This window comes from Anastrepha obliqua, chromosome 3 (assembly GCF_027943255.1).
Source record: "Anastrepha obliqua isolate idAnaObli1 chromosome 3, idAnaObli1_1.0, whole genome shotgun sequence".
Lineage (NCBI taxonomy): Eukaryota > Metazoa > Arthropoda > Insecta > Diptera > Tephritidae > Anastrepha > Anastrepha obliqua.
This window is the reverse complement of record NC_072894.1, coordinates 108,010,383-108,023,544: the sequence shown is the minus strand read 5'-3', so window position 1 is coordinate 108,023,544 and position 13,162 is coordinate 108,010,383. Positions and strand designations below refer to the sequence as shown.

General features: G+C 39.6%; 1 protein-coding gene across 4 annotated transcripts in view; it reads right to left on the bottom strand.

Moving 5' to 3' along the window:
• LOC129242600 (Ig-like and fibronectin type-III domain-containing protein 2) overlaps positions 1-12,786 on the bottom strand; it is a 101,787-nt gene extending 89,001 nt beyond the window's left edge. For 2 of the 4 annotated variants that reach the window (XM_054879341.1, XM_054879342.1), the window contains exons 1-8: positions 12,696-12,786; positions 12,427-12,612; positions 12,231-12,362; positions 10,999-12,115; positions 10,713-10,926; positions 8,627-8,900; positions 8,255-8,485; positions 2,637-2,980 (exon numbers count right to left, since the gene is read on the bottom strand). In XM_054879341.1, coding sequence (XP_054735316.1) covers positions 2,637-2,980; positions 8,255-8,485; positions 8,627-8,900; positions 10,713-10,926; positions 10,999-12,115; positions 12,231-12,362; positions 12,427-12,612; positions 12,696-12,777 — 2,580 coding nt within the window. In that variant the 5' untranslated portion in view covers positions 12,778-12,786. The remainder of the gene's footprint in view (positions 1-2,636; positions 2,981-8,254; positions 8,486-8,626; positions 8,901-10,712; positions 10,927-10,998; positions 12,116-12,230; positions 12,363-12,426; positions 12,613-12,695) is intronic. The other 2 variants (XM_054879343.1, XM_054879344.1) reach the window with 1 other exon arrangement.
• Between the last annotated feature and the right edge of the window lie 376 nt (positions 12,787-13,162).

Genomic DNA, 13,162 nt, shown 5'->3' with positions numbered 1-13,162 from the left:
CAAAAAATGTTCACGTAGGTTAAAGGTGCTGAAGTCGAAACAGGCTTGCTTTTCCCGCTTCGCTTTACTTTGAAAGGTTCAATGGCCAAACGATGAAGATCAGAGTAATGGAAAAAAGTATGCTGCGTGTAAAATTGAAACGTCAAAGGCCATCAGAGCGCACTTATATAAAACATTGCGTTATTCGTAGCTTTAAAGTGCTTCAATTGAGTGAAGTAAAACCAAAATTTGGTCAACCTTCATATATAACAACTTTTCTTTTATTTTTTAACAGTTTTCGAAGCAAAGTCGATGCTTAGTCTGTACTTATAATGGCAAATGATTGTATGCATCAGAAACGATAAGAAATAAACTAGATGAAGGAAGCATGCATATTCTCAGATTTATAACCCCTGTGACTCTATACATTTTTTCATTCCCAATGTGAAGAAATGGTCAAGTTAGGTCATCCATGAAGCAAACGCCTACTTTGAAGGTCTTTAGAGGTCATATAAGGAGGAATTTTTGCGTCGAGTTGTCACCGTTGATGAAACCTCGGTTCACCATTACACATTAGAAACTAAGCAACAATCAAAACAATCTGCCGCACCCCCTTCCCTAACGTGAAGAAATTACTCGCGGAAAAAAATTTAGTTCAAGGGAGTTCGACAAATCCTATTTTTTGGACGGAACGTTAGGAGAAGTTGAGAAATGTGTGGACTATGTTGAAAAAAAGGAAAAAAAAATTTTTTGAAAAAATGGTGTCTTCGTTTCTAACACGGGTACTAATTAAACTCCCCTCGTAATTACAGGTCAGTATTATTAACCCTTCTAGGAAATGCCAATCCCTTACAGTAAAGGCAAAGAATTTGGAGAAACGTTGGATAAATATATCGAGTGCATAAAAAGTTATATTGAAATATAAACAATTTTTTTGCTGAATTAAGTTTTACCATATTCGAATTTGTAGATCGTCATTAACCTAGGCTCGTATTGTTATAATTTCAGTTGACCAGACAGTAGTATGGGCGGCTCCTGGGGCTAGTATAGTACATCACGAACTCTGCTCATTACCACAACTATGTTATGTGATTGCTCGTAACCCAACAGCCTAAGTCTGATTCTAGAAAACGTCGGAGAGCTACAGAGAAAATGCTCCATAGTGTCCTCATTCTCAAGACAGGTTAAGCCTATTGGAGTGCCAATAATGCTCATGGTATCCATATGCTAAGCACTGGCGTTGTGCCCTGTGAACGCCAGGAATCAGTACTCTCAAGTTTTTCCTGCTAAGTTTTATAAGAAAAGTCGCTAATTTCCTGTTTTGTTCTTTCAGAAAACAATTGGCTACGCCGCAGAAGTTCAACTCTGACCACCGTCTGCAATGGGTAGACCTCACGAAGTTATCAATCTATAATTGAACCAATGCAGAATTGACACCTAGAAAGGATTCAGGGCCTAGTGCCATACTTGCAGAGCCTTCATTTGCCATTTTATCAGCTTACTCTTTCCCTGTAATACCAGAATGCTCAGACGCCCAAATAAGGCACACTTTGTTGTGTTTTGCAACTCTTTTCAGTTTTGTCTTACAATAACCGACTACTTTCGAAGTGCAGCATGGGTTAGCAGGGGCTTTTAGTGCATTCTTACACATACTTGAGTCCAATTAAACACTTTAGTCTTGTTTCAGTTAAAAATATTTGTCTTGCAAAACTCTCACAACTAATGAGTTTTTCGTTAGCCTCTACGCTGATGCCCCAGTAATTATCATATGAGATTAGCAGTTATAAGCAAATATTTTCTATTCAATAGCGACTATTCAATGCTTCGCAGAAGAGCACAATTATAAATGTTGTAATTGCTTTTTCCAAGAATATGAGCAGTTGTACTACACTCGCATTACAGATATTTTGCTTGCAGCGATTAACCAAGTTTGAGAAAAACTCGTATTCCAATTAAAATTCTCTTTGAGTTAAAATGAATATAACGAAACTAATTACCTTAATTTCCCCAAAATAGGTATTCAAAGATTTTCCAGTACACAGTCAGCTTAGCAGGGGAAACTTATCAAACGTGATTGATTGCACTTTTCCCCATTCTATTGGTCTACTTGAATTCTGTACAAATAACCTAATTAGGCAAATTTTCCAAGGAGAAATATTTTCGTATTCCATTTATGCCAATTGGATAGCCAAGATTTGCAACGCAGCAAACACAATTAACCCAAGCAAACAAAACCAAAATTAAACAGCTGCAAAATACAGCACTCAAGCTGCTCTCGACTGCAAGCCGGAGGAGGATAACTTCGGTCAATAGTAAGCAGTGGAAGCCAACTATTTAAAAGCCAAATTGCAATAATGTAAAAGTGTACTCACACCAGCCAATACTCATAGTGACTTAGTTGGGTAATTTGCATGGAATGGAAAAAAGCCAAAAACACACACACAACGCTAATAACTGCAACTCGGCATCCACAACTCAGCTGTGGGTTAGTGCAGTCAGCTGCGGCAAATGCATATACCAAGAGCCAACAGTTCAAAAGCAGCTCTATTACACTGAGTTTGCAACATACGCGTACATACAAACACACTCATTTGCCAGATAGAAGTCAATTCGAATCCAACAAACATACAAAAATAGTTGCTTTGAATCATACTCACATTTTCCAGTTTTGCCACCGTCTCGTAGAGGGTCATGTTATTGACTTTGCCATATTGCACGATAAAATCGATATCATCATCAGCAGTGCTAGCTGTGGGCGCATCACTGGCCGTGGCAATGCCATTAGTGGCAGAGGAGTTGATGTTGTCACTATTGTTCGCGTTGCTAGTGGCGGAATTGGTCTTGTTGTTGCTGTCGCTATTGGAATTTTCTTCATTGACTGCAGTTGTGGGTGCAGAAGCGCTCGCCTCGTAACCGGGTTGCCGCCAGGCCAAGCTAATTGTGGTATTTGTTACCGAAGTGGCACGGACATCTTCAGCGGGGCCGGGTATGCTTTCGGTGCCTACAACAGTGGAGGGAGAATAAAGGTAGAAAGTTTAGTGTATTATGATGGCAATAAGCGGAAAACTCTTCACAAAGATGATTTAGCGGTACATTATGGTGAATTTGAGTACAAATATGAATACGAGTGCATACACGAATGCACACAGGAGCACGAATACGAATATGAATATGAATTCAGAGCAGTACGAAATGAGTACGGAATATGAGGACGGCTAAGCTATATTTCTAAGGTATAAAAAATTACATATCATTCGATAGATATCTTGATGTTGAAGGGGCAAAAATTAATCGAAATTTAAATTACTTTAATACAGAGGAAAGTTCAAAATAAACAAAAGAAGAAAGATATAAATATAAATATAAATATAAATATAAATATAAATATAAATATAAATATAAATATAAATATAAATATAAATATAAATATAAATATAAATATAAATATAAATATAAATATAAATATAAATATAAATATAAATATAAATATAAATATAAATATAAATATAAATATAAATATAAATATAAATATAAATATAAATATAAATATAAATATACATATAAAAAAATTAATAATAATAATTTTATTCCTCAACCCCAAAAACTTATTCTTTCCATCCTTACTGCCGCACAATAATCTGCGCATTATTTGCATTGTGGCTGCTAAACAAGCAAAAAACAAAGAAAACCACATAGTTACACAATGCATCAGTGGCGCCAGCAAGAGGAAGCGGGCGACCGCGGTAGTAGCACAGACACACCAAATTTAGCGAAGTCCTCAACCATCTGTACGATCCTTCTGCCAGAAAAATGTGAAACACAGATGGCGCTTCAAGCAGTAAGAAGGCGTTGTTCCTAAGTAACGACAGGTGGGCATTCCCACTACATAGGACTGGTAGCGGCAGGCTAATCACCTACCCAAATCAAACCCAATTCAGATTAACGCAGTCAACGGAGGCCCTTAATGAGGCCCTATGATCCCGAGAGGAGTGTACAAAGAAAAATAAAATATTTGAAGGTAAAGGATTCCTAACAATTCTTCAGACTTTTCTACCACTACCATAGTCTTGAGAATAGAGTTTAAAGTAAAGTTCCCCATGCGAAAGGAATGCGACTTTAACTCAGTAGTGAAAGTGCATACAACTGCAGTTTACTCTCAAAGATCCAAATGAATTATGGCGTCGGTGCATATTCGAAAGACCTCGAGGCTTCCAAGTCTTTTTGCTTAAGAAATTAGAATAGTATTTTTCAAGCAAAAGTTGTTGGGACAAGGGAAGGTTGTAGGATAATTAGAAACCATCCAAAACAACTATGGGAAGTATATATTTTTTCAGACAGACGGGCAGCCATCTTAGCTTTAATCCAAATAATGACTTAACGCTTTAGCATGCACGACAGACAGCCCTCTCATCTGGATACCTGGCCATCGGAACACAGAAAGAAATGAGAAAGCTGATGAGCTAGGAAGACAGGAGCCATCCTATAAAGAATGGGAAGAGGTAGAAATAGGCCATCGCCAAGGCGTGCGCAAAAGAGAGATCTTCTCTCTACTCAAATGTGGCCCAATTAACAAATCCAGAACTGACTAGTTGTGAACAATCAATCAAAATAATCGGTCACTGGCCTTTGAGAGACCATGCCAGGAAGATGGGATGGCCGCAGAACGATAAATGCAGAAGCTACAATCAAGAAGAGTCTAGGTGTGTGTGCCCAAGTCTGTGTGCTCTACGGCATAGAATGCTGAGAGAATTCTCGATGGTTGACTTGAAAAAAATTGTGGAAAAGAAAATAGACGACATGCGCAGATGTTGACTATGAATCAAGATGGTTCGACTAATAAAAAGTAGTGGTTCTGCAAGAGTTATATCAAAATGTCAACTTTTGGATAAACTAAAATTAAATAAATTAGAATAGATATTAGGGGAATTTTCGACCATGGACTATACTAGTAAAAATAAATACGAATACGAGTGGGAATACGAATACGCAAATAAAGTTTAATTTGGTTATGAATACAAATACAAATACAAAAAAAATCAAAATAGTGCATATATGAATACAAATACGAATAGGAATATACAAATAAATTGGAGCATCAGTGCGAATATATGACTAGGTAGTTCAACAAGTTTTGCTGCTCGATACGAAAAACACAATTTTATGGTTTGAAATTCACTTTATTATTCAGTATAGTATTCCGGAGCAGCACTACACTTGTACCAATGAGATTAAAATTTATGAATTCCAGCGCTGAAGTGAGAATCGGGAAGGGCTGCAAAATACGCTTCCACAGCTGTTGTGACCTCCTCATTTGATGAAAAACGTTTACCATGCATGAACTTTTTTAGCCCTGGAAACAGATGGAAGCCGCTAGAGACCAAATCTGGTGAATACAGTGGATGTTCGAACAATTCGAACTTTAATTCATGGATTTTAGATATAGTCAAAATGCTCTTGTCGGTCTTGATGAAATAATTTTTTTTTTGTTTACCAACTGGGTTACCAAAATATTCGGAATTTATTATTTTACCAGTTCGCAAGTAATACACAAACGAAGCTCCTTTCGCATCCCAAAAAACGGATGCTAACACCTTCTTGGCCGATTTCAGGACATTAATTCGTTTCCGGGCCGAAAAACCAGGTCCATGCCACTATTTAGCTTCGTGTTTTATTTTAGAATCAAGGCGATAGACCCAAGTCTCGTCCATAGTGATGAATCGACGCACAAACTTCACTTTATCTTTTCGAATGCTACTGAGAAAGTCGCATTAGCGTGTTTTTTTGTTCCATTGTTCGCGAATGCGCCACCTATGCATTCGGTACACAGCTTTTTTAAACCCGATACTTCAGTAAAAATATTACTTACACTGCCCAATGAGATGTCTAGCGCTTCTACTAAATCTCTTTCAGTCACTTGACGTTTTTCTAATATGATTTCCTGTACTTTTTTTACGAGTTCTGGTGTTGTTACTGTTTTTGGACGTCCTTGACGTGGATCGTCTTCAAGGCTTTACCGATCACATTTAAATTATACAACCCATCTTTCTATTGTACTAATTGATGGCGAAAAGTTTTTATATATTTCCAACATTCGTTCATAAGTTTCCTTTGCTTTTTAACCTTACAAAAATAAAAAAAAATTCAATCACCGCACAATACTTGATTTTTTCAATGGTAGAAAATGCTGTGATACTAAATGGCTTGTAAGCAAAGAATGAATTCACAGGTTAAAGGGTTACAGGTAATCAGCATTTTCAAAAAATTGGACTTTTTTTTACATTTTCGTAAAGTATAATATCTTAAAAATATTGTGTGAAAATTTGAATTGCATTTGACAAATGCTTTTCGAGTTATTCGACAATTGACAAAGAGCGCTCGGGCGCTCCGGAGCAGAGAGCAAAACTTTAAATGCGTTTTTCTCAAAACTATGTTTTTTGAATTGGTGATCACTGTAACGTAAAAACCGCTTGGTAGATTTCAAAAAAATTGATACTGCCTGATCAAAGAATTTTGTTTTTTCAAAAAATTCGATTTTTTTTTTTTCAAACAATTAATTGTCGGTTTTTTCCCCCCGAAAATCTGAAATATAGGGTTTTTCAGTAAGAGCGTTTCAACTTTTGAACTTTTTTGAATAAAACACAAACTTTTTTAACTAATTTTTTTTTTATTATCGAGTGTGAACATATACATTTAAGTATGAAATTCGATTTCTTTTGCATGACCACCGCGTGCACGTTTTACGAAGTCCAATCGTTGAACCCAATTTTCGACCACTCTTTTGCATAAATCGGCCGAAATTCCAGCAATTTCGCGTTCAATATTGGCTCTGAGCTCACAAATCGTCGCCGGCTTGTTACTGTAGACCAATGACTTCACATAACCCCAAAACGGGACGGCTTGTTAAATGGACCGTAAAATGGTCGTAATGCTCTTAAAAAAGCAGCAACAGAACGATTATTTTCATAAAAAATTTGCACGATTTGCAATCGTTGCTCAAGTGTGTAGCGTTCCATGATGAAATGTATACTAATGAAGTTTACGAATGACAAGCGAAAAATAAAAAATATTGCGTCGTTCGCCCTCCCTATCGGAAAAAAGTTGAAGCGCACCTATTGAATAACCCTATTTCCTGAGGCCGCCCATTTGTTATGCGCATTCGGTCATGCACAAAATTATCTGTTAAGAAAACTAATTTCTCTTGTTCGATTGATTTTAGATGAATTTCCAAGGACCTCTGGAGAAACGGGTTCCCCACAAATTTAGGCTAGTAGCAATGCCCTCTCTTATCGAACCGCCAAACTTATTGAACAACCTGGTGTCTATGAATATGAAAATTATTAAAAAATATGAGAATGAATGCGAAAACCAGTACAAATACAAATACAAATACGATTACGAATAGAAATACAAAACCAAATGCAAATACCCACAAATGCATTGGTGAATAGAGATTTAAATAAGCCCAAATATCCCATTGCATTTACTCACATTCATTTATCACAAGCAGTACTGCCTACGCATACCGATACAAACGTGATGTAGCACACATACATACATACATTCACAGATATTCAATGACATGCAAGTAAGTAAGCATAAGTCAAGTACATGGGTAAATATTTGTGCGTATGCCAGCCTGCTTGACTTTGTGTGCTTTAGTGAATTTACTCTCGAATTAGTGCGTACAGGTTAGTATGATTCTCAATCAAATTGGCTTTAATTGTTACTTAATTAGCAAACACAAAGGCCATTGCAGCCACTCATCTATGTAGACATTGTTGGCAACTGCCTAATATTGTTGTCAGTTACTTTGCTGCCGTTCTTAACTAACTTTGCCAGTGCCACAATTCAAGGCTGTTTGTTTGACTTTCTGTGCATGCTTGAATGCTTCTTGACAACGTTAACACAGGTGGTTAGTGCTTATGTACAACAACGTTTAGTAGAGGAACAAAACTAAAATAAGTTGCAAACAAAAGCGAGTCACAAGCAAATTCCAAGCACGTCAGTCGTGTGCATCTCTCTTCGCCATGGTCAATGAGTCAATAAAAGCAACAAGTGTTTGCGAGTAAATAAACAACTGCAGCAATAATAACAACAGCAAAAGCTTCCATAATAAGCTGCGCCTTTAAAAGCAAGGCTAATAACAGCAGCAGCAGCAACAAATAAATATGCACTCGTACACAGTCATCACCAATGTCAACAATGTGTAATCAACAATGTGCAAACAACCGTCGGCCGACCAGACGGACAACGTGCAAAGCGTCGCAGTACTCACCTTCTTCGATGCACTGCAAGATATTGCCTGCATAGGACAAACAATCGCTGGTGGTGGTGGCGTTGTTGCCGCTATAACTGCTACCACTCAAAGCGCCACTATTGCTGCCGCCACCATTCGCGGCAAGTGGCATGACGCCACGACAAATGGACATGCAAGCGGTGGGTACGCCGCGGCGCTGACAGCAGGGTGTATGGTCGCGTCCACCGGCAGCGCACCGCACAATGACAGCTGCGAGGCAGAAACGATAAGAGTGCAAAAGAGAAAAAAAAGAAAAGAAAATAGTTGAAAAAAAATTTGGCAAATTTCAGTAAACAATTCATATTCATTAAATTACTACTCCTCTATCAAATTTCCGCCTTCAATACTTACGCATTTGCGCTCTACACGCCGGTCCAAGCTTTTCGATATCAGACAATTTAATGTTGTACGAGCAGAGTGGCGCGCATTGAGGCAATAAACCAGACGCCTGACAGCATTTTGTCATGTTGTAACGTGGCTCTGGTTCATCCACAGCTTCGGCGGGTTGTGTACGTGTAATTAGACGCGGTGAGGGTTCACTCTTGCCATACTGATTCACTGAAACCACATAGAACTCATAGTAGACTTCAGGTTCGAGACCTTCCAGAATGAGTGGGGGATTTTTCTGAAAGCGGAAATTCATATTGTTACTAATTTTGTACTCGTCAAGACGACACATTCCTTTATTATTTCCAAATTAAAAAAGTTATTTCATCTACAATAAATATTTTTCTAATTTCTCATTAATACTTCTAGATAATTTTAAACGTCGGTTCGGGCTACATATTTTACTAACTTAAACAACATTTGGAGGCAGTGCATGGCAAATACGTTTACGGATGGCTCGGAGTTGGACAGAAAAGTTGGTGGGGGAATATTCTGCGTGGAGCTCCCCATCAAGCTCAAATTTAGGCTCCTGCAGCACTGTAGTGTTTTCCAAGCGGAGATAACCGCAATTAAGGAAACAATGGATTGGTTGCTTACTTCTGTAATTACTAACAAGGATTTATATATCCCTTCCGAAGGTCAAGTGACAGTTAGCGCCTTGGGCTCGTTGTTTATGTATTCGAAATTAGTCCGGGAATGCCTAACTTCTCTCTCGACTGGATCCGAATACTTTGCTATTAGGCTAATTTGGGTTCCCGGTCACAGGGGCTTCAAGGGAAACTGCTGCGCTGATGAACTGGCTAGACACTGGGATTCTGGAGGGGATCTCATCGCAAAATGGAAGGATTGAGGTTCCATTGAGAACCTGTGGTCTGCTGCTGGAAAGATGGGCTTCGTTTTAACTCAGCGAGCGCTGGGCTAGTGCGCAGACATGCAAAATCGCGAGATCCTTCTGACCACGGGTAGCTCGGGGGCACTCGACGTAACTTTTAAGGCTAACAAAGCCCCAAATCTCGAATTTGGTGAATATTCTTAGCAGACATTGGCCGTTAGGTGCCCTTGCGGTGAGACATGGAATTGCTTCAAGTCCTTTTTGCAGATACTGACTAGAGGAGGACAGCTGCCCTGCTCTCGTCGGGCAAAGGTAGAAATATCTGGGCTCTTACTTCTTCGCTATACCTGCGAATATTTCGGGTTTAAATATCGCACATCTGTTGAAATTCATCAGTAGTTTGAAGCAGTTAATACGAACTTAAATCGCCACAGTTGGTCGTCGTCCTGTTATCCAAAGCTCCTTCTTCCGTCTGTCCACCTGTCGGCTTCCTTTTCTTCTCCTCTCTCCTCCATTTCTGGGATAATCCTTATGTGACTGAGAACTATATAGTAAAATGCTCGATATGTGCATATATTTTTTTGGGCGTTGTGCCGAGCCCAACTCCTTTTTTTGGTATGTGTCTGATTGTTTTCCACAAATTGAGGGGCCTACAATTTGATGCTGCATACGAAAGGCAGATGAATTTTTATGAGAAACTTTTTCATGACAGAAATACACTTAGAGGTTTACCATTTTCTGTCGAGGGGCGACCGAAGAAACATTTGATATCATTTTAGTGTTTCGTGCACACAGCGAATCCAGGCTCTACCAAGTGGTAGTCACACACCAACCTACTCAGCTATGAGGGCCGCTGGTCGAGAAATAATTTTAGGAGAAAAAGAAAAGTGAGCAACAAAAACTATACGAGGAACTCACTCACAAGGCTTTCTTAGGCTTCAACTAGCTTAAGTAGTGGAGTCTCACCTAGTTAACTGAAAGTATTGCTCTTTTGCCGCTTAAAAATCATTTAAATTGTCAATGCGGGCTACATGGCATCATCAAAACATCTTCCTTCAATTAGTTATGAATGCAAGTAATATTACAAAGACTTTTCTACCATCCTGATCTCTATAACTTCCCCGTCTTCCAAAGCCTTATTTGCTTTATATAGTCATTCTGCTTTAAGATCAGAAAGTCTAAGCAAAAACTGTATGTCATTATATCTATCAGTCTTACCTTTACCACCGTTAGATAATCATCTCCCTCTCCGAGCCGCCTAAACTTGACATGATAGGTGCTAATCGTATCAGCCAAACGCTTTGGTTTATCCCAGTCTAAAATAATAAAGCTATCCGCTTTAGCCACCGTACGTATCGTCGAAGGCGGGTCTGCCAGCACACCGTAACCCTGGAACAGACAACTGCTGTACTCGGACATAAAGCGTAGGCACCTGAGAAAAGGGAAAATTGTGGAGAAGTAGAACTTGAAAGAATCTTGTAAAACTTGTCACACTCATACTTACTTGAAAAGACTAAAGTCCAACGTTGAGATCTGACCCGAGCACAATGGGAAGCAGACAGCCGGTATGCCACGCGCTCGACAGCAAGGCGTATGATCCATCTTATTCGCCAAACAAGTGAAGGTAATATTAGACCAAGGCGCACATACCATAAAATCGGGTAGCGTGGCGAGATCGGTCTTTTGTGGATCGCACATTTTATCGAGACACATGCGATGTGTCATGCCGTTGGCCTCACAACAGCTGCGTATATTGGGCAACCCTGGCATGCTGCTTTCCACCGAAGCAGATGTCTCGGCATCACCACCACCCGTTGGGGCAAACACCTCACTGGTATGGGTGAATACACGCAACCGTTCACTCGGTAAACTCGACCCGTAATCATTGTGCGCCGTCACCACTATTGCGTACATTGTGAGTGGCGTGAGATCCTGCAATGTCAGTGTAGTCTGGTTAACGGGCACAGTACGTATTATAGTCTGCTCTAGCGGACGCTTTTTCCACGCAAATGCATTGGACAATTCATCCTCATCGAAGCTATGCAGAGCCGTCAAATTGATGCTGTAATAGGTGACCTTATGTGCTAACTTCTCTGGTTCATACCAATGCACTGAGACGCGCGTCTCGGAGACATGATCGACGGTGACACCCGTCGGAGTACTGGGTATATTTTGTACACCTTGCAATATGCATTGTAGACCACTAAGCGTGTGGTGTACGCAAGAGACGCGTGTCTTCAAGAGATCCGTAAATGGTGTATACTCACCGCGGCACATATCCTGACACAGATCGGGTATTTGTTTCTCAACACAACAAGGCACATGATTGCGACCGTCAGCCATGCAGCGTACAATGTTGGGAAAGCTTTTCTCGCAGGCCTCCGGCTCGATACCCGTCGTGCCGTCAATAATATTGTGCACATTGCAAAAACCCATGCATTCGGCACTGACATTGGCGCGCTCACAACACTCGGTGAAATCATGAGTGATTTGCGGCGCGACAGTAGGTGGGCGCCAAAACGAGCGATTGTCGGTGGCATCGAGTGGTGGCGGCACAAGATACACATCACTTGATTCCGTTGTGGTTGTGATATTGCCATTGTTCGACGGTAGCTGTTTAACTGTGTGTGTGTTAAAATAGGAGAAGGTAGCAATTGAAAAGTAGTTTAAAAATGCATGAAACACTCGGCTGGAGATTCTGTGCCACGTTTATTGTGTGGCCTTCATTAAACTTACCTGTGAGGATGTGTATACTACGCAGCACTGGCTCTGAATTCAGCTCACATATATAACTACCCGAATCCTCAGTGGTAAGTCGCTTTACAAGCAGCACCCACACCTCACCACCGGACTCGAGTCCTTTGGGATCTGTACAAAAAAATATGTGTGCATAATATTATAAATATCATTTTGTTGCCATTTTAATATGTACCCTTTTTCCACTCACTCTCGTCATGCAACACGCTAATGCGTGTGTCGCTTGTCACTCTCACCATACCGGCTGTGAGTATTTCGTCGGATTTCTTCCATATCACAGTGTGATTGGCGCGATTCTCTGACACTACACACGTAAGTAAGGCGTCTTTGCCCTCGTAGATCAGTGATGGTCCACCAGTTGCTGTGAATGTAAATAATTTTTTATTGATAAATGTGGGAGTAGTTCTTGTGTTCAAGTGTTACGTAGTTTGTGTGCTTACTCACCAATTGGTACCCCGGAATTAACAGTTGAAAAAAAGCATGTTGATGTTGTTAGTACCACCAGCAGCCTAAACATTATTTCCATTAATAACGATCAACTGCAAAAACAAAAAAGAAAATGAGCTTCTTTGCATTTTATGTTATACACTTAGGGGTATTTTTACATGCAAACGGGATATGGGAGACCGGAAAAATTAATATTACTAAAAATTATGTGGCAGGAAAAATAGGGGTCACAAAAAGGGTCACAAAATCGAAATTTTTTTTCTTCACTCATCTTATAGTAAATCATTTCAAGAATGTTGTGTCAAAATTTTAAGTGGATCGAAGCAGAACTCTCAAAGTTATAGCCTTTGTAGGCACTCTACCTCGAATGCGGAGCATAGATAATATAATTTTTCAGAGGCATTTTTTCAAACGCGTTTTTCCCGAAACGACTTCTTAAAAGTCGGTACCAATCACAACTCCGA